At 46.5% G+C, this 22,383-nt stretch overlaps 1 protein-coding gene across 1 annotated transcript in view; it reads left to right on the top strand.

The window, feature by feature from the left end:
• LOC142804204 (uncharacterized) overlaps positions 1-22,383 on the top strand; it is a 122,175-nt gene that overhangs the window by 81,926 nt on the left and 17,866 nt on the right. Inside the window, exon 9 of the mRNA XM_075890883.1 lies at positions 21,140-21,241. Within this exon, the coding sequence (XP_075746998.1) occupies positions 21,140-21,241 (102 nt within the window). The remainder of the gene's footprint in view (positions 1-21,139; positions 21,242-22,383) is intronic.

The following is a 22,383-nucleotide window of genomic DNA, read 5'->3' as shown; positions in this document are numbered from 1 at the left end:
GCAAAGTCGAAGTACCACCAGCGAAGGCGAAACCGCCGCGGCACTCGGGCCTCAGAGCGAGGTTCAATCTACCTGTGGACCAACCTGCTGTCACTTCAAGGTACCAGCAGCAAACTGATGCCGGACCACTGGATAATCCCGGATACGTCTAGCAGTGAGGTAGACAGACACGGTAAGCACCATGCTCCAGATCTACCCCTTCCTTTGTAGTTTGTAACGATGACTAATCAATAAGCACTGAGCTTGGTACCCTTGAATGTCTAAGGTTTGGCCTCCAAAAGAAACAGGCTGAAGTGTACCGCTTGGTAATTGACCAAAATATGAACGTGTTAGCCGTGAACAGAAGTGATAGTTGAAGAGGAGACCAGGAGCATGATGCTGTGATTTACGTGTAAATGTTATGCTGTAGTTAGTCACGCAAACTGAACTTGCACGGGTTGTGTGCTTTTTGTTAGAGAAACTTCGGCACAAATTGTTGAAAGCCACTTCTCCTGTGACGCCAGCAGAATAGTGATTTGTGATTTCAGTACGAGAGAAATTGAATGGAGCGTTAGTTGTGTCTATACACTGAACGTAGAGGCGGACTGAAAAACTTTCTTTTTGTTAATTAGGCAACATTTACGGACACCGAAACAGCTTGTTTTATTGGGAAATTTCAATAGTGTATTAAACGCGGATGATAGAAATAATAATCACCGTGTGCAAGATAGAAGTGTTGAAGTGCTTTATGATTTGCTGAATGAAGCCGAGAAGCTTTCTTTCGGTATTAAAAGGGTCTCTTCGCAGCCACATTAGTGGATGTTACAAAGTTCGAGGGCACTTCCCTAAGCCGGATGCCACAAGTAACCCTCGAAACGAGAGAAGCATTAGAGAGCCCTATATCCACTTCTGAATTTAAAAATTCAATAAATATTCTCACCACTGGGAAGTCACCTTGGCCTTGCGCTTTCGGTGTGATGTGGTATAAAGCTTTCAACACAAACGTTTCACTAGTGTTACAAGCTGTGTCCAAGAAAGCCTACACAATCAAAGCATTACCGCCTTCATTTGCCAAGACGCACACTATTTTATAGCGAAAGACCGATGGAAAAGCACAATTAAAGCAAGTTTTGTCATGTAGGTCCATTACGCTAACAAACACTAAGAAACACTCATGAAAGTATTGGCAGGTAGATTGCAGTCTGTGATCACTGAAATAGTTGCGGAGCACCAAACGTGTGACATCAAAGGGGCGCTCACTATTGATGTGCACACACAATGCGCTGTGCCCTTGAGAGTTGCGATGCTTTTCAATCTTTTGTTGCGGTCCTTGGGCTTCATTTAAAGAAGGCTCTTGACTGCATTTCACATGATGTGATATCCTCCATACTTGAACATGTCAATGTTAGATCAGTGAATACTGGGGGCATAGTCTTAGCGTATAAGAACTGTACTACGTGGCTAATTATTACCAATATCCCGGGGTCTTCCATTAGACAGGAACGTACTGTATGCCAGGGCTCTCCGCCAAGTGCACTCTTGTTTTCCTTGTAGATAGAGCGCGTCAACTTGTCCATAATAAAACCGTGACCATCCGTGGTTTAAGACGGCTTGACGCCGATGTAAATGTTTCGGCATATGCTGATGATGTAGCAGTGCCTAGTACCACCAAAGAAAGTGTACAAGAGACAATTGCTGTTGTTTAAAAAATCAGAAAAATGCAGGAAGGGCAGGAAATGCAGAAAGTGTCTAGGGCTGTGGCACGGAGATGGGGCATTAGCACCGGATATTTACGCTAACTTTCGCTGGCTTGAAACTCTAGTAGAATACCTAAGCGTACCTTCCCAGCACTACAAAGATACTACCAAATATTGGACAGAACAGATAAAAGAAACGCGGGAAAAGACAGCGCAGTGCAACGGCAACTGTTTCTCAATTTTTTCAAGAGCCACTGTACGCAACAATATTTTATGAGCAAACTACGGTATGTGATGCAAGATTTATGTGGTTCACGGGTGCGCGTGCAAAAAACTGCATAGTATGTTTGCTCTGTTTTTATGGGGGTACACTTGAAAAAGACCAAGAAGGACGAACTTTCCGAAGGGTGAAACAGGGGGGGAGTAAGCCTGTCCCATCTGTTTGTGTGACAACTAGGTAATTGTTTTATTTTCTTTCTAGATGTTCGCCACCCTTTCTTGAGAACGGTATGCCAGTTACGCCTTTGTTGTGTTTTGCCTAACTTTCTGGTTAGCACCGCAAACATCCTCGGAGCCATGCGAGGTTTTTTAAGGAAGTTACGAACAGTGTGTGCTTCATGTCTGTTTGGTTTTTCAATGAATACCTTTTTTCGGTCGTGCGAAAGAAATCGCATAAAAAGTTATGCGACATGATTTTTCTGGTTTCTATGTATAGGTTAAATAATAGCGGAGGAGAACGCAATGATGTTCTTCAGTGTGTTGAGAAAATGCTAATTCAGAAAAGTGCGGAAATCTTTTTCTTTCAATTACTTTTGGTACCGTTACCAGTTCGGACTTTTTTATAAGATATAGGATTTTATATGCAATGGGCTTCGAACTATTTAATCTGCCGAATGCCGGAGACAATAGATCACGTTTTTTTGCAGTTTTCGAAAGGGGTCTTTTCCTGGGGTGTTTTAAAGAGAATTCTAATGAAGAAACTTCCTTCACTTTCACTTGGTATCAGGTTTTTAACAGTACAAAAAGAGGACGAACTGCCTTTTGATCTTATAATGCTGCTTGGCCTCCATTATCTATGGCGTGCTAGATTGGCTGGTTAGAACTGTGATCCTGACAGGCGTCCTGCTCGCGTTATTTTCCGCGAAAGCATTGCTCAATACGTCGATATACTCAAACCACAAGGCTTTGTTCTTGAATGGCTTTCCAGGGTTGAACCCTTGGTAAACATGAAGAAAATTTAGCACTGTAACCGCTAATAGTTCTGCGACTGCCTTGTCATCGCTTCTGTTGTGCATATTGTTACAAGACTACGTCACGCTGAAGAAGCAAGACAGACAACAAGAAAACGATGGGATTCTGGGATGTCGGGTGGACACTCGCTTGCAATCTCGGCTTAGGCTTGGTTTCGTGCCTATATATGTCTCAGCTGTCACCCCTTTTCTCTGTGTGCCCTCCCGTAACATCGTGGTGGAAGGTGCTAGGAAGCAATGCACGATGGAGCTTCGCGGCGGACGCAAATTAGACGCTTCTAACGTGTATACTGACAGAGAAGCTGCGCCAACAGCCGTGCCTCGCACATCAATGGCGCCCGCTGCGCCTGCGGGCATTGTGACCGCTCCACCCCGCGATCTTGGCCACTTTACGGACACTGATGGCGAAGACGTCAATGAGTGACTTCAACTCTACGAGGTCGTGAGCGAAAACCACAGGTGGGACCCAAACATGATGCTGCAAAACCTTTTTATTTACTTACTATGTACGGCCAAGGCGTGGTCTAACAACAACGTGGAAGAGCTCACCAGCTGGGACGCCTGTAAGACGAAGTTGCGCGAGTTGTTCGGCCAATCTGCCGTGTGCAAGCAGGCCGCTAAAAAATAACTTAGTAAACGTGTTCAGACATCTACGTGATCTTACCTGGCCTATATTTAGATTGTCTTGACTCTCTGTCATTAGGCTGATATACCATGACCGAAGCCGACAAGGTTGTGCACGTATTCAAGGGCATCACTGATGGTGTATTTAGCCTCCTTGTATTCAAAGGCTGTTCGACAGTTCAAGACGTCGTTAAGGAGTGCCGACGCTTTGAAGAGGCTTAAATCAGTCACATTGCCCACCACTTCACCCGTTTTTATAGCACCACTGCAACGTCAACTTGCGAGGACCTCCGTTTTGAAACCCTGCCCAATCCACCCTCTGCTGACATTACGGGGGTCGTTCGACGCGAAATCGAAGCGATGTGACCAGCACGCTTGAGGGTCCTGACGGCTTATCATCCTCAGCCCACCATATCCCTCATACAGAGCGTTGTGCGCCAAGAATTCCAAACGCGGGCCTTCAGACAATCTTTTCTGTGCACCGACGCAATGTCTATTCACCTACCTTGAGCACCTGTCAGCACTACCTGTGTCCTGCTTCTCGTAACCGAGATCCGAACGCATGGAGGACGCCTGACGACAGGCTAATTTGCTTCTGTTGCGAACACGTGGGACACATTTTGCGTCATCACCAAAGCACGTGGATCTCGCCCTCACGCACAGGCCGAAACTTCACGAACTTCGACGCATCAGCCCACCTATCCGGCCAAGACTCACCCAACTGCGATGACTCAGCTCATTACGACATCACCACCAGGACCGATGCCCAGTGCAGCCACTCGCATTCACCGCGACGTAGACTCTCGCTGTCTCCTCCACCCCACGTCCCCATCCCCGTCCTTCGCCCGACGGTTTTCTTCGACACTGGCACCCAAATTTCTGTTATGAGCTCGCACATTCGTGACCTCCTAAAGAAAGGCTTGACTCCAGTCCCTTCATACTGTGTTCGTGTTGCTGATGGCAGTGCAGCTGCCATCGCTGGTGTTTGCACAGCACGTGTTACTATAGCCGGTCATCATACCTCCGTGCTCTTATTTGTTCTCACCACCTGCACCAATGGTTCTATCTTTGGTCTACAATTTTTGTCCGCCCATGCGGCCTTCATTGAGTATTCAGCTAGAACGGTGCAACGTGACCTGCCCTATACGACTGATACTCCCAGTCCACCCCAACTTCATCTCTACTCTGCTGAACATGTCCGTTTGTCACTGCAAACAGTTACCTACATGGCCGTAACAGCGTCGCCACTTGTACTTAATAGATACTACGTGCTCACGCCTATTACATCCGTCCTTCCGACGCACAGTTTTACTTTTCCGCACACTATTATTCCGTTACGAAAAAACTGTGCTCCCATCCTTTTGCAGAACTTTGATATGTGTCCACAAGTGCTTCCGTGTGGAATAGCCCTCGCAACGCTGACACCCACTGAGGATTGCGTCATGTCGGCTTTGTACCCCAATGATGTTCGTCACCCCAACTGCACGCAAGTCTGTTCTTCGACGTAGAGTTCATCTTCGAATGTGGAAAACATGATCGCGGTGGACCTTTTGCAACTTTTAAAACTGACGCGCTCCGTCACGTCCTGGATTGGTACTTGGACGTATTCGACTTCTTTGACCATCCGCTCGGCCAAACGAGCATAATGAAGCACCGCTATAACACCGGCGGTGCATCTCCGGTACATCGACAGCCGTGCCGCGTTTATCCTGTGGAGCGTCGTATCGTTCAAAAGGAAGTCGACAAGATGCTCGCCAAAGACATAGTTGAGCCATCTTCTAGTCTATGGGCTTTCCCTGTTGTTCTTGTAAAGAAAAGGGACAACAGCTGGTGTTTCTCTGTCGACTACTGACATCTGAGCCGGATCACTAAAAAAGACGTCAAGCCGCTACCGCGCATTGATGACGCCTTGGATTGCCTTCATGGCGCTAAGTATTTTTCCTCCATCGACCTCCCTTCAGGGTACCGGCAAATTGATGTAGACGACATGTACCGCGAGAAGACTGCTTTTTTGGCGCCTTATGGTCTTTACCAGTTTATGGTCATGCCGTTCGGATTATGCAATGCTTTAGCCACCTTGGAACGAATGACGGACACCCTCTTGCGCGGGTTAAAGTGGTCAATTTGCCTATGTTACCTCGACGACGTCATTGTAGTTTCCTCGACCTTTAAAACACACCTCGATTACCTCTCCTGCATTCTTCTTGTTTTTCGTAACGCAGAACTGCAACTGAACTCAAAAAAGTGCCACTTGGGACGCCAGCAAATAACAATGTTGGGCCATCTTGTCGACTCATCAGGCGTACGCCCTGATCCTGATAAAGATCAAGCTTTGCGAAACTTCCGCGTCCCGACCAGCACTAAGAAATTACGCGGCTTTTTAGGTCTATGTTGCTAGCTTCGACATTTTGTAAACGATTTTTCGGACATGGCCCAACTTCTTATGGACTTGCTGAAGAAGTATGTTCCATTGTTTTCGGGTGCTGCGCAGGCTTCGGCGTTCTGCTATCTCAACGCGTTACTTACAACACCCCTTATTCTGGCCCATTTGGACATGTCTACCCCAATAGAAGTCCGCACTGATGCCAGCGGTCACGGAATCGGTGCTGTTTTGGTCCAGCATCGAAGCGGCTGCACCTGATTTATCGCATAAGCCAGCCTTGTGCTCTCTGCGGCCTAGCGGAACTACTCGATCACCGAACGGGATGCCTTGAGTCTAGTTTAAGCGGTTGGCAAATTCCGGCCCTACTTACATGGTGGCCGTTTCACCGTCACAACTGATCACCACGCCCTCTGCTGGCTCTCGTAGTTGAAGGATCCTAGGGGGCGTTGGGCACTACGGCTCAAAGAAAATGACTATGCAGTGTCTTAGAAACCTGGCCGTTTACACTGCGACGCTGACTGCTTATCCCGCCATCCAGTGGACCCCTGAAACTTTAGATGAAGCACCGCCATGGGTGCTCTCTCTCTCTGATTTGAGCAACATCTGTGATTAACGGCGCCGAGATCCCGTCTTGTGGGAGATTATTGAGAAGCTGAACTCTCTGACGCCCCATCCGTCTACTCGACTATTTGTGCTTAAAGAAGGCACTTTGTACCGCTACAATGTCAACACAAATAGGCGCAAACTTCTCCTTGTGGCGCGTTCCCACCTACGATGAAGTGTTATCGCCCAACTCCATCACGCCCCCATCACCGGTCACATTTGTCTCCCTCAGACTTACGACCGCGTTCAGCGTCGATTTTACTGGCCAAGGCGTTATCGCTCCGTGCGCCACTACGTCGTTCATGCTACCAGTGTCAACATCGAAAAAAAAAACCCTATGAGTCTTTCTGGACTCCTCCAGTCACTTGATGTTGCCATTGACCCCTTCTTTCGAGTTCGTCTTGATCTCCTAGGCCCTTTTCCTCAGTCTATCTCTGGAAACAAATGAATACCTGCCACTACGGATCATACAACTCGGTACGCCATTTCGCGGCCTTTGCCAACCAGCTGTGCCACAGATGTTGCCGATTTCTGTCTGTACGATGTCATCTTCCATCATGATGCTGCCTGCCAACTCCTCACAGATGTTGGACGTTATTTTCTCTTCCGAGTTATTGACGACCGCCTTCGCTCTTGTGAAACCAAACATAAATTTACGACGACCTACCATCCACAAACTAACGGGCTTACCGAACGATTCATCCGGAATATAACTGATATGCCCTCCATGTACATCTCGTCTGCCCTCCTTGACTGGAACGTTACATTGTCCTTTGTTACATTCGCATACAATTGCCCACGCCACGATACCGCTGGAATTTCACCATTCTATCTCATATTTGGCCGCGACTCATCCATCTTTCCAACAGCTGTGGATTCGCCGACGGAATATGCCCGTGACACTATCAACAGAGCTCGCAAAGCACGAGAAGTCGCTTCGAAGCGCCTCTTAGTATCGCAAGAGCAACAGAAGCAACGTTACGAGGCGCATCATCACGACGTCTCCTTTGCCGCGGGTTCCCTTGTGTTGTTGGAGACCAAGACTCGGCATGTTTGTCTCGCTGGAAAGCTGCTTTTCCGGTACTCAAGACTCTACTGCGTGTTGCGCCAGGTTACCGACGTTACCTACAACATAGCCCCACTGAAGTCGTAATCTCCCTCCGCGCCACTGTCTACAGACATTGTTCATGTTTCCCGCCTTAAGCTCTACCATTCCTCAACACCATATAAATCACTGAGATGGTGCTTCCGCCCCCAGCGGTGATGTTACAAGACTATATCACTCTAGAGAAGCAAGGCAGACAGCAAGAAATATGACGTGATTCTGTCACGTGGGGCACGCAGTTGCTTGCCATCTCGGTTTAGGCTTGGCGTCGTGCAAATATATCGCAACTGCCACATCGCTTCTTCGTGTGCCCTCCCGTAACAATATTAATGTTCATTGTGAACAATATTGATGTTTATACGGCGTGCAAAACTCCTAATAAATAAAAAGCTTCCTGGCTTTGTGGCACAGCACCTGCTTGCTACGGGAACGGCCTGGTTCGATCCTTAATGGGACCAGAAAGTTTAATCTTTATTTTATTTGCTTCTGTTTTTTTTATTTCTCGCTCACAACCAATGATGCCGATGCTGACGGCGGTAGTTCGGCGACACGAGCTCTCTAAAGCTATCGTGTTAACAAAGGCACAAGAATAAGGCCTACTGCAGCTTCGTCTGCCTCTTTCGCGTTGGCAGATAAAGCGCGTGGTATTGCCCCTCATCCCGAAAGAGAATCGCCTCGATGCTAAATGATGCGCCACTGGTAAACAAAGAAAAACATAATGTCCGCAAAACCTTGAAAGTCACAATTTGTGGTATCGTTTAACCGCACCACGTGCACGATGTCCAGCCGTAGCTGTCAGCGCCGTGGTGGTTAGCTGGCGTTCGGATTGACTTCGCAGTTGAGCTCGCTCACTCGTCGTAGCAACTTGTACGCGCCAAAATAGCGGCTGAGAACTTTGTCACAAAGGCGTTTGCGGTGAATGGCGGTCCAAACTAGAACTTAGTCGCCGGGCTGGTAGTCGACTTGTCTGTGGCGGAGGTTGTAGTGTCGTATGTCACTATGCTGTTGATTTTTTATGTTCACACGGGCCTGTTGGCGCGCTTCCTCAGCCCCTTGAACAAAGGACTCGGCATCTTCTTTAAGATTATTGAGTTTGTCGGTGTCGCGTGTTAGCATGGCATCCAACATCGTCTGCACATTACGACCGTATAGAAAACGAAATGGCGGGAAGTGTGTGATCTCTTGCGTAGGGGTATTGTACGAGAACGTTACGTAAGTCAGTACCTCATCCCACGTCTTCTGCTCTACATCTATACTACATGGCCCGCATTTCAGTCATCGTTTTGTTCAGCCTGTTCCGTCAACCCATTCGTTGGTGCGTGATAGGCTGTAGTTCTGTGGTGCGTTGTGTAACTAGTTGGAAGGCGTGTTCAAGGAGTCTGGCCGTAAACACCACTCCTCGGCTTGTGATGACGCAGGATCGAGCCTCGTGGCGTCATACGATGCTCTCTAGAAAAAATAGAGCAACTTCAGAAGCTGTGCCTTCGAGAAGGGTGTTTGTTTCTGGGTAGTGAGGTAAATATTTTGTAGCGACGGTTATCCACTTGTTTCTTGAAAACGCCATGGAAAACGACCCCAGGATATCCATGCCGACTTGATCGAAAGGTGTTCTGGGTGCCTATATACGGTGAAGTAATCCTGCAGGCTTCACAAACGGGGACGTACGGCGCGGCATTCAAGACAGGCTTGGACGTATTGTTTAACACAAGCGGCAGGTTTCGGTTATTAGTAAGACTTGCGTACCCTAGCGATTGTGCGGGTGATGCCCAGGTGGCCAGATGAAGGCTCGTCGTGGCAGGAAAGTAGAATTTTTTCACGAAGCCCTGCAGTAATGACCAATAGGGACCTGCGTTCTTCTTGTTCAACACGCCCTGTCAAAAAGAAAAATTTGAGAATCCACGAGCTATATGTGAGGGTGGAGATAGATTGCGGCCCTCGAGACGTTCTATGATATGTCGCAATTTAACATACGCTCGCTGCGTTGTAACTGCGTCTGTTATACTTACGGCTTCAAGAAAAGGGCAGTCGCCTTCAGTTTTTTAAGTGGCAGGCTTAACAGGCGTTCGTAAAAATGTGGCTGTGTCTTCGTGTGTGCGACCCGACTTATACACGATAGTGACGTCATACTCATGTAATTATAGACTTCACCAAGCTAGCCCTCCGGGGGTCTCTCAAGACAATAGTTATAGTGCGAGAACAGAACTACGACAAAGAGACAAGAAGGACACGAGCGCTAACTTCCAAATGAGTTTATTGCTCAGAGCGCGAAAACTTATACAGGAGACGGTAAACCATCGGACAACAACCATGTGGCACAAAGACCAATGAATGAGTGGGAAAAAAACAAGATCACAAAAAACGCAAAAACGTCTATAAGGAAACAAAACAGAAGTAAAATTAAAAGTAATAACACTACTTGTGCACACCTAAACCTTCTCAGTTCCTTCTTGGACATAGACATGGAGGGCTTGCTAATGCATGACACCTGTTCACGTGCCATATGCGCGGCCTCGACAATAACTCGGGTGCACTCGTCCCTGTGTTATACAGCTTCACTGTGTCCTTGAAAAGAGGCACACAGTTGCACTCAGTGAAGTTCTGAGAAAGAAAACCATCTTTACCGTTTCTAACATTATTAGCGTGTTCTCTCAGTAGATCGTTCAGACACCTTCCAGTGGTTCCGACATTACAAGTACCGCAGGAAAGGGGGGTCCTATAGACCACTTCCCGGATGCATGCCACATACTTGTTTCTAAGCTTAACTCAACATTCAGTAGATGCCTGCGTCCTCATGGGGTTTGTAGATTTGGCGAGGCTGAAGGACTAAGGATCTTCAGTTGCACAAGACGGCCAACTTTCTGAGAGACAATGAACTTTGTGCGGTGCCATCAGATAAGGAGGGTGGTTTCGCTGTTCTTCCCATTTACTTGTGCCTATAAAAGGCGGTTACAGCTATTGGCTCTGTTTTCCAATGTTGTACTGGCATTCGTCTAGATAGAGTAAAAACGCAAGCCAAGGAAATGTGTCGTGAACTAGAGTTCAAACAGTTAGTACAGTATCTTAGTAGAAGCGACAAAAATGGTCTCAGCTTGGTTTTTTTTGTCAAAACACATAAAGTCAACATGCCCTTCCGAGTCATTGTTACAAAAAGTCAAACGTGGCAAAAGCAGCTCGGCTTGTTTATTAAAACTCATCTAAAGTGTCTAACGATCGATGACCGATTTCTTATCGAAAACTCGCAGCTACTGATAGGATTTTTCAAGCAGTCGAATTAAACTAATGAGTTTGGTTTTTCAATCGACATATAGGACCTATACTACTCACTGCCGCACGATGAGGTATTAGAACGTGTAATGGATAATATATAAATCTTCGGGGAATCGAACTTCCAATTAAAAACTGACATCAGTGCGCGAGATTACCTTGACCTTTATTTGCTGTACCTTACCTCTACGTTCGTTCAATATAACGATTACATTTGTCTGCAGAAAAAAGGTGTTTAGATTGGCTCATGCATAGCATCCCTACTCAGTGATCTACTATTCTCAAAATTGGCAATAAACTGCAAAATTTTGAGGGCACGCATGTAGTCAAAGTATTCAGACACGTGGATGATTTCCTGGTTCTTTTCAATTGTGATGCTTCTATGTTCCACTCAGTTGCGGCTCAAATGATAGGCGTGTTTAAAAATTGCTTGAAGCCTCTTTTTTGAGACAAGAAATGCCCGAGATTAACAAGTTACGTTTTTTTTAAATTTAAGATTGTGTTTTAGAACACAGCGTATTTGTTGGTGTTACGAACTACGTGGCCAGAAACTTTTACTTCCTTTTTCTTTCGCTCACAGCAAGATATTAAAGTGAGGCATAGCGCAGACCTGCATTGAGAATGCCTTGAACAAGTCGTGCGTTCACAACATCTCTGCCAGCTTCAAAGCACAAGTGTCCCAGCTTCTGTTGCTGAGACTATCCTGTGGACCAACGGGGCAGAGCAGAGGCACGGACAGAATCCCAACAACACGGATACAGAGCGTGAAAGGATAGCCGTTGTTCAGTACAAACACCAGATATCACACAGGCCCAAGAAAATTGGAAAACGTGCGGGAGTTCATGTCCTGTTCTCTGCAACATTCAAATTAATCAGTCTCGTCAAATCTACGAACCCCCTGAGAACGCAGTCATCTACTGAATGTAGAGTTAAGCATAGAATGAAGTATGTGGCATGTTTCCAGGAAGTTGTCTATAGGACCCCCCCCCCCCCCTCCTTTCCTGCGGTGCTTGTTATGCCGGAACGACTGGAAGGTTATTGAGTGGTCGACTGAGAGAACACACTAACAATGTTAGAAATAGGAAATATGATTTTGTTACTTAGCACTGCATAGAGTGCAACTGTGTGCCCCTTTCCATGGGCACAGGGACGCTGTAAAATCACAGGAATGAGCGCACCCGAGGTATCGTCGAGGCCGCACAGATGGCGCGCGAACAGGTGTCATGCATTAGCAAGCCCTTCGTGTCTCAGTCCGAGAAGAAACTGAGGTTACTCGAAGGTTTCGGTGCGCGCAACTAGTTATAATACTTTTATTTTACTTCTGTTTCGTTTTCTTATAGACTTTTCTTTGCCTTTTTTGTGCTTTTGTTCTTTCTCTTTCTCATGCATTGCTCTTTGTGACAAATGTTTTTGTCACATAGTTTATTGTCTCCTCTATATGTTTTCTCGATCTGCGCATTAAACTCATTTGGAAGTTAGCGCTCGTGTCCTTCTTGTCTTTTTATTGTCGTTTTGTTCTCGCGCTATAGCTATTGTCTTGTCATACCAACTAGCCTAAAGTGCCACACTTCTAAAGGTCTCTCAAGTTCGCCAGCCAGCACAGCGAGTGATGATTAGCTACTACCTTGAATGGACGTCCGTAGAGGCATGGCCTAAACTCAGCAAGTGTCCACACGACGATAAGATACTCCTTATCCGTGGTGCTGTGGTTGGGCTCTGGGTGGGATAGGATGCGACATGCGTAAGTGATAACATTTGCAACTCCCTCCTGCCGCTTTAGGAGTACCGTGCCCAGACTGGTGTTACTGGCGTCGGTATGTTTTTTTATCTCAGCTACCTCGTCAAAGTGCCCCAAAACAGGCGGTGATGCCAGGCGATACCACAGCTCGGTGAATGCTGTTTTTTGTTCGGAGATCCAAACGAACGGTGTGTCGTCTCAGGCGAGTTGAGTCACGGGTTAGGCCACTTTCGAAAAATTGCCTATAATGCGCCGGTAGTGCGCACATAAACCAAGGAACCACCGAGCACTTTTCTTCTCGGTAGTAGTCGAGGAGGCTGCTACAGCGGCTGTTTTTTTCGGGGTCACGACGCACGCCTTCCACACTGACAATATGGCCAAGGAACTTCGATTCTTCGTAAGGAAAATAGCATTTCTGAGGCTTTAACGCGAGGTTAGCCGATTTGATTGCCTCGAGTACTTGTTTTAGCTGATTAAGATGTTCGGGGAAGGTGGCTGAAAACACGACCACGTCATTTAGGTAGATAAGGCAGCTTTGCCACTTCAAGTCGTCAAACACAGTGTCCACCATGCGCTTGAAGGTAGCTGGTGCAGAGCAGAGATCAAACGAGAGCACTTGAAAATCGTAGAGGCCATCCGGCGTAACGAAGGATGTTTTTTCGCGGTTGTGCTCATCACCTTGAGTAACCAATAGCCACTTTTGAAATCAAAAGAAGAAAAGTACTTCGCTCGCTGTAGCAGGCAAAGAGAGTCGTCAATACGTTGCAGTAGATAAACGTCCTTTTTGTCTGATGATGGATGGTAGCGCAGACAACGAACACGGACAAGAGAAGTCTGCGCTGTCTGCGTTGTCTGCGCTACCATCCATCATCATGCAACCATACCAACAAGCCCAAATCGCCACCCTCATTGTCCTTTTTGTCGTTGAGTTTTCCGTAATCGACACAGAAGCGAAGCGTGCCATCTTTTTTTTTTCACCAGGACGACAGCTGATGACTACGGACTGTTAGAAGGCTGAATAATACCATCGTCAACCCTTTCTTTCACTTGCTTCTTGATTGCTTGGCGTTCTTTCTGCGAGATACAGTATGGCTGTTGGTGGATAGGTCGTGCGTCGTCGTAAGTGATTATTCTGTACTGCGCGATTGGCGTCTGACTGACTTTAGGCGATTGAGCAAAGCATGCTTTGAATTCAAGTAACAGCTATCGCAAGGCCTTCCGGTCATCTTCTGATAGTGCAATGTTGATGTCAACTTATGTTACGGCTGTTCCATCGAAGCAATTGTCATCGCCTGCAAAACACTCGATAACGTCCTCTAAGCCTTCAGAGTAGGTGGCAGCAATGCCACGGAATAGGTGACAATTTTGATTTGTGAAATTCGGGATCATGACCTTGACTTGACCGTTCTTGATCTCAATGATGCCTACTGTCACTGATAATCGAAGCGCTGCTAACAGAGAGACGTTGCGCTCTGCCAGTATTTCACCGTCACCTGCGCCCTCAGAAGTCACCTGGATCATGATACTCGTACGATGGTGGTATTGCGACGCTGTCGTCAAAAACATGAAGAACGGTTGTGTGGTGGCGGGTATCCTTTAACGTAGCCTTGGCTGTAGAAAACGAAATGCAGAGTCGGCGCAAGTCAATCATGGCGTCGTATTCCCGAAGAAAGTTCATCCCGATAATAAATTCGTGGTAACATTTACGCACGAGAGAGCTAATAAAGAACGTGGAACGTCATATTTGCAGCCTGGCCATGCACACACCAAGGGGCTTGACGACGTGTTCCCCCGCCATGTGTATATGTGACACTGCCCAAGGCATAACTTTTCTCAGTAGACTAGCCAGTGTACCGCTGATAATTCAGTAATCACCACAAGTATTTACTAAGACTTTTACATTTCGACCGCCGATTAGCACAAGTATGTTCATAAAAAATGTCACCAGGCAAACATATAGGCATCGTCGAATCGCCGTCTTTCCGATGTCGCGTCGTTTGGAGGTCGATTTTTGCAATTCTGAGAGGTCGCTGACGTCGGTGTTTCTTGCTAGGGCTCGGAGATCGTCCGTTCGACATCCGATTCTTGTTGCTCGAATAGGATGGTGATCGTGATGACCGCAAACACGACTGACACCTCAGTAGCATGCGGTGCTCAGTGAGAAAGCCTTCGATCTTGGGAGGTCACTGTCTGAACCGGGGACAGAGTGAATTTGCCGGAAAGCCCTAAGGCCTAAGTCGGTGGTACTGGCGCTCTCGATACACGTGTCTCGCTTCACCATAGTCTTAGCAAAGTGGTCGTTGGTTGGGCATGTGCCTTATGTCGTATTTACGCACGACAGGTCGAGTGTTTTCAAAATAAGGCAAAACCTGTGCAGACTGCCACGTGGCATACGCGTTGGCTGCTGGTATCGGCACTGGCACAGGAGAGTAGTATCTGAATATATCGGATAACCGGAGTGCTGAAAGCTGCGAGTCACCGGAGGTGTCACCGCCGACGAGACGATGCGTCTCAGGGCGACGGCATACGTGATGCATTGAGGTTCACCGGAAAGTGTGAACGGCTGAAAAGGCGCACCAAGCTGAACAGATGTCTCGCGACGAGGTGAGCCGAGTGCTTGCTAAACTTCGTCTCGTATGATGCTGGCGATGCACCTAGTAGTCGGCTGCAGCTGAAAAAGGTGTTTACGCAAAGTATGAAATATCTAGAAGTGTCACTCTCAATGTTTGGCAAAGTCAATGTCTAAACGTGTATACGCAAAACTTCCGTATGCTATCGCTTGAAGTTCGTATTTGCAGGGGTCTCCTTTCCTTTTTTTGTTTAAATTATGTTTTAGGCACGTGTAAAACCACGCTAATATTGTCAGTGATACCCAGCGCTGTCATTTGTTATATCATCTAAAGATGTCCATGTCGTGTGCTATCGCTTGAGTGTACGCAAAAGGTTGTTTGGCAATTATTCAATGTTCGTAGTTCTTTTCTGTGTCGCTAGGAATTCCGGCAAAATGTGAAGTGCTGCTCCTGAAATAAAAATAATTTGCGAGTGTCAAGGGTTCTTGTCTCTGTGTACCCGTAGATTTTGTGCTACTACACCTAATAATAAAAAGACATTATTGATTTTGATAACGTACAGAACAGGTACAGAACTGTTGACTCAAAAGTCCTCTTGCACCTGGGGCACCACTATGTTGTTTAGCTTGTTTGGCATACTTTCTTCAAAACATGGGTCAAGAAAGTCATCAAACAATGGTCATGAACAGTGGGCTACTAGCTTCATCTGCATTCTTCATGACCAGCGAAATGTGTCCACTTTTCTTTCGCACAACGCGCAGGTTCGATTAGGAATGTCCGAGGAGCCATCTCAGGACACTTCCCGAAGGACGAGTCTGTTTGACGCAAACACTTATAGACAATAGCTCGAGAGCACTTAAACCCAAATAAAACGAGACCTATCTCTTTCATACAGTTACAAACAAATCTTCATGTTATAAGTTATTCACTCATCATCAAGTCCTACCACTCAGTCCCTAAACAAGAAGTCCTAAGCAAGCAGTTCCTATACACAGAGTGTGTTGTGGAACGAGTTTGTCACATCTCACCGTCGTCATTGCGTGGGAGCTTCAGCGAGCGCGAATTACAGGGTCGATGCAGTTGTCGTCGTAGTTAGCACCGGCGTTGGGCAGCTACATGAACCATCGTAAAATCCACCTTCTTAGGCTGCCGGTGGACGCTGCACCAGCTGACGCCACAATTTACGCACTGGCCTTGAGGTAGAGTCCCGGCCGGACAGCCTCGCCTGAGCTCGAGCCCGAAGATTGACAGCTCAGACCTGTCCAAGGGCACGGGAACGCGATCTAAGCCTGGTAGTCCTGGAGCCACTCAGCTTACTGGATGATAGAGGTAGCAGCCTTGGCTCGGGTCCGAAACCCGACCACCCTGATGCGTGGCTCGTTTTTCTTTCCCACCCCTGTGACTCTTCTCTTCCATCTCTGTCTCACGCGTGCTGCAAACAATCCCTGCGTTGAGCGGGCGCTTCCGAAATTTATCGTTTGTTGGTTCACATCTGTGCCATCTTTTTCCTCGCTGCCGAGTTTCGACTTGGTTCACGGTGAGCACTTTAAATTCCGCTCACTCAATCTGTTTCAAGTTCCGCGCACTCCTAACACTTTTGATTCCGCGCACTCCATCACAGAGGCCCCCCTTTCATTTATTTTTTTTTCAAAAAACTGCTGTTAAGTACGTGTTTTTGGCACCACATGCCAGATTCAGATATATAGTTTCACATATATAAATTCACATATAGATTCCCCTAAATAGTTCACTTATCATCGTCCCAATGTACACATTCAGAAACACTAAATACACTCAATTGAACTTCAAAGTTTGGAAACCCAATATGGACCTGTTGCACACACCACTATTTCGTACATATATAAACTGTCATGAAAAACTGTACATCATGTTTCCTTGCAGATTGCATGAAAGTTCATAATCTCGACTATATACAAGAAATACCCTTCCGTGTTCCACAATCAAGATCCAAAAAAGTCACCGGTAGTTACGGCTTAACGCTCAATTTAGAGCGTCCCACACAAAACGCGGAACAGCCCTGCACACCAGGCTTGAGGTAAGAATAGAATTACCATGAAAGAATCTTCGACGATAGGCTCACCTGTACCTACAGCAATGGAACATCAGGTGCTCAACCATCTAATTGATAGCGTCGATGTAGGATTGTCTACCGTACTGTTGGATGCGTTGCCTCCGAGCACGCTAATACCACTGTGTCTGAGCGACGGCATCAATGCTTTGCTTGCACTCGTAGGTCATGAATGGTCCAGGTGTCGTAGAAGAGGTGACCTGCTCAGTGTAAGATGGCACAGAGCACAACTTTCCTTCTTCACTGCTCCAATAGCACTGAACTGTGGAAATAAGACTATCTTCGGATTTTTTTATCAGCTCAGCGTTGTGTCCACTTTGCTCTTCAGCATGACTAACACTTTTACCTGTGTCATCTCGGCTGCTTTCGTCATCATAGAATGAGTATGAAACTTGAGACTCCAATTTTGTTCTTTGATTAGTGCTTCCGCACTCTGTTCTAGTTCTCTCGGGCAAGTCGTTTTTGTGCAACCCCGAGAAATTAATCTCACTTCAACATGAGGAGGCTTGTTTATGGGGTATTCCATCATACCCACGTCATGCATTACCGCAGCCTGTGCTACACAGCATACGGCTACCGAGTGGCTTCCTGTTGCAGTCGGTATAACTGAAGACTCGGTGTCTTTACTATCCCATACAGTAGAGCTCTCTCGCAGCATATGCACTGCCGAAGTCATTGTGTCTTTTATTGCACATTTGCAAATAGCTACATCACTTGCAAATGACCTTGAGCCTTATTTTGTGGCTATATCTTCGTAGCATTTGTCTTCCTCTGACCTGAGATGATCATTGAGCTTACTCCTACTGATTCCAGGCACCTGACTGCCAATTTCTCTATCATGCTTTGGCTGAGAGTCATTCTCTATTGAAATGCTTTTGGATGGGTTCCAGGTCATTCACCCCGAAAGCATAACTCGCTTCGGCCGAATATTTATTCTCTGCAGCTGAACACTGACGTACCAGTTCTTTCCGTTTCTAACTGCACCTTTACCCACTCTGCGACCTTGAGCGTTTGCAGAAGGGCTTTCTGCTTTAGTTTCTCACGTGCCAACTGCTCTGCCAGCACTCTCTTTTGTTGCTCTCGTTCGGGAACCCTCTTCTCACGACTCCGTTCTTCGTGTTCCTCAACCCATACCTTCAACTCTGCGCCTTCTAAACCTATGTGTGACGCTAACGCCGTAAACTTTGCCGCACTCATCTTTCAAGCTATCATGGACTCACGAACCAGGTTTGCAAACGACCTCGTCCTGTCGCTGTGGACGCCATTGTAAAGTTGCGGTTCTCTTTTTTCGCACAACGCGCAGGTTCAATTTGGGAGGTCCGGGGAGCCACCCCAGGGCACTTCCCGTAGGGCGAGATTGTTAGACGCCCTGCCGCGGTGGTCTAGTGGCCAAGATACTCGGCTGCTGACCCGCAGGTCCCAGGGTGTGAATTCCGGCTGCGGTGGCCGCATTCCGATGGAGGCGGAAATGTTGTAGGCCCGTGTGCTCAGATTTGGGTGCACGTTAAAGAAACCCAGGTGGTCGAAATTTCCGGAGCCCTCCACTACGGCGTCTCTCATAATCATATGGTGGTTTCGGGACGTTAAACTCCACACATCAATCGAGTTCGTTTGACGGCGTCTCATAATCATATGGTGGTTTTTGGGACGTTAATCCCCACATATCAATCGAGTTCATTTGACGCAAACATTTATAGACAGTAGTTCAAGAGCACTTAACCCCAAAGAAAACGAGTCCTATCCCTCGGATACAGTTACAAACAAATCTTCATGCTATAAGTTAGTCACTCATCATCAAGTTCTACCACTCAGTCACTAAACCGAAAGTCCTAACCACGCAGTTCCTGTACAAAGAGTGTATCGGCAAATGAGTGTGTCGCATCTCACCGACGTCGTTGCAGAGGAGCTTCGGCATGAAGCACAGGCTCGGTGCAGTTGTCGTCGTAGTTGGCACCGGCGTTGGGCAGCTTCACGAACCGTCGGAAAAGCAGTCTTTGTAGGCTGCGGGTGGACGCTGCACCAGCTGACGCTGCATTTTACGCACTGCCTTCGAGGTAGAGTCCCGGCCGGACAGCCTCACCAGAGCTCGAGCCCGAAGATTGACAGCTCAGACCTATCCATGGGCACGGGAACGTCAGTGCATCCTGGTAGTCCTGGAGCCTCTCAGGCCACCAGACGATGGAGGTAGCCACCTTGTCTTGGGTCCGAAACCCGACCGCCCTCATGCGTGGCTCGTCTTCCTCTCCGACTGGCACGACTCTTCTTTTTCTTCTCTGGCAGGCGCATGCTTCAAACCATCGCTGCGTTGAACTTGCACTTCAGTCATTTATTGTTTGTTGGTACACATCTGTGCCAGCTTTTTCCTTGTTCCCGAGTTTCAACTTGGCTCACGGTGGGCAATTTAAATTCCGCTCACTCAATCAGTTTCAAGTTCCGTACAATTCAAACACTTTCAATTCCGCGCGCTCCATCACAGATGGTTGCAATAAACATAGGCGATGTTGTGTCAAACGCACGGCATGTCAAATCTGGTGAACTTTAAAACTACCCTACTTGGGCATTGCTATGGCGTTGCCCAGACTGCGTTCTTGTAATCTCTCAAGCGAAGCACATTAGTTTTGGCTTTTTATGTCATTTGATGATGTCAATGCAGCAGTCGAAAATTGACTTAATCCATGGTAAATAAAAATTTTTTGGGCACATAGTTTATTGTGTCCCTCATTTTAAAGCTCTGTAATGTTCTTTTTGAGCTAGAAAATGCGCCTCCGATTGCTAATTTGGCATACAGGGTGTGATCGCTGGTGTGACCACTTATTTCTTGAGAGGATGGCTCTTAATCATTCTGGATCACAAAGATCACACAGCCACGTGTGATCTCCAACATTGTCGGTGCTGTGAAAGGCTCCTCAAGCATGGTGAGGATTTTGCCTTGACTTCTAGCACCTGTCCGTACCGACACCTCGTGTCCAACACCGTGTCCTTGTTTAAGATGCGAAGCACCTCTTGTCTGGAACTTGTACTGCGGTGTCCGTGGCGTCCCACTCATACTACGAATGCGCAACTTTTTTTCTCTCTCTAAGGCAGATGCGTTACTCTCTGTGCAGACCATCGTTGGCGCAAACTTAAAAAACGTCGAAAGAAGAGAACATTGTATCAGTGTTCCATCTCTGTCCTTGTATGATAATGAATTTGATTTTCTATCTGATAGATTATGACTATAGTTGGTTGGTCTCTTCTTCTAGTTGTAGGCATGCGTGATGCTTTTATAGGACGAGCTTCGGTTCAATAAAAGTCAGTTGCGAGTGTGCGCTTTTCCGACTCTCTTCTTTCGACGTCTTTTAAGTTTGCGCCAACGATGGTCTGCGCAGTTAAACGCCAACTAGCCCGACAGCATACGTTACTGAGCGTTACTCTCTCAAGTTCTCTCCTGCCACATGCATGCTCTCTCTCCCACTCTCTCTCCTCTAGGTATCCCTCCCTTGGCGTTAACACGCCAATTAAGCATGCGGGGCCACTCCCCTTTTTTTTTGCTCTCCTACATTCACCTGCCTCTCGCCTCGCTACGCCGAAGCAGGCAGAGTCTGCTAGCAAGATTTTGGTTGCAAAAAAAAAACTTTTTGCACTCCACAACTATTTACTGGACACCCTGTTGATACAGACCTTTTTCGCGCACTTTTGTTTATTTAAGCAACATTCGGTGGCCGAAATATTTTCTATGAAGCAATGGTTTTATATATGTAGCAATGGTTTTATATATTTTTGTAGCTTTTGTTAAGACACTTCACAGAAGTGGCAGGGACAATAATTTTCTTCTTCATATTTACATTTTTTTTTCAGTCAAACCAACGAGCAATTCACCAAGTATGTTTCCTCATACCTACTTGGTACAACATGTTGAACACAATTGCTTACTTTTGAAATATGACTACTCAAACAATGGTAGGTCGTTAGCAGTGTTACTTCTTTTCAAATGGTACCATGATAATCTTGAAGATATCTGTAGACATTGCTTCGAGCTTATAATCAATTGCGACTTAGGTATGAGGTACGTCAATTATTCATGGTTATGGTGTCAAATTTACTTCACCAATGACACGCGAAACTACATAGTGAAGGCAAAGAGCTAAAGCATATGTAATACGTACAAGAGTGTGACCTTGAAAAGCAACCAACCTTGTTTTAGTGTATTTTTTTGTTAAGACCCTAATATAGGAGAATATAAAAAAATTACCGGAAATTAGGTTACTGCATAATAAAAATTGTGAGTGAAGCTGCGTGTTTTGGAATGCCAAAGGCGTTTCCGGTTTTAGGTTTTCGCAAAGTATCGACTATGCCATATGTCATGATTTTATGAAGCAAGACAGTGCTAAATACCTCACTATTCATACTTCTGCTGAGAAGTGATGCACCCACGTCACCTCTGAAGAGCATGCGACCGATGACCACGAAGAATTGTGGCTTAGCACTTCCAGTGAGCGCTGCAACAGCTCGCTCGTTTTACACATAGCATTGTGGGATGTCTAATAGTCATTTTATTACTCTGCTACGCTTGATTGCACAGGTTACCACCAATCAAAAACATAACACCTTTATAGATTTTTTTTTTGTGCAAATACCATCGTGGCTGCCCCACCGTGGTGGTCTAGTGGCTAAGGTAATTGTCTGCTGACGCACAGTTCTCGGGACCGAATTCCGGCTGCGGTGGCTGCATTATCGATGGAGGCGAAAATTCTGTAGGTCCGTGGGCTCAGATTTGTGTGTCTGCTAAAGAACCACAGTTGGTCGAAATTTCTTGAGCCCTCTGCTTCTTCGTCTCTTATACTCATAAGATGGTTTTGGGCCACAAAACTATACATATAAATTATCATATCTATCAAACATCACAATGGCTCTATGGCAGGCCACTCGGATACCAAGCAGACAGCCAGGTTACAAATCCCATTCGATCATGGGAAATTTTTTTTCCAATTCCCATATTCATGTTAACCGGTTATGTCACTGACTGTGAAGAAAAGGGTTACACCACTAAATGCAAGAGTGGGTGCCTGAAAGCTTCGTTCTGAAAATTGAAGTGTCAAGGA

Source organism: Rhipicephalus microplus, chromosome 3 (assembly GCF_043290135.1).
Source record: "Rhipicephalus microplus isolate Deutch F79 chromosome 3, USDA_Rmic, whole genome shotgun sequence".
In the NCBI taxonomy this organism is placed as follows: Eukaryota; Metazoa; Arthropoda; class Arachnida; order Ixodida; family Ixodidae; genus Rhipicephalus; species Rhipicephalus microplus.
This window is presented reverse-complemented; position numbering and strand designations above follow the sequence as displayed.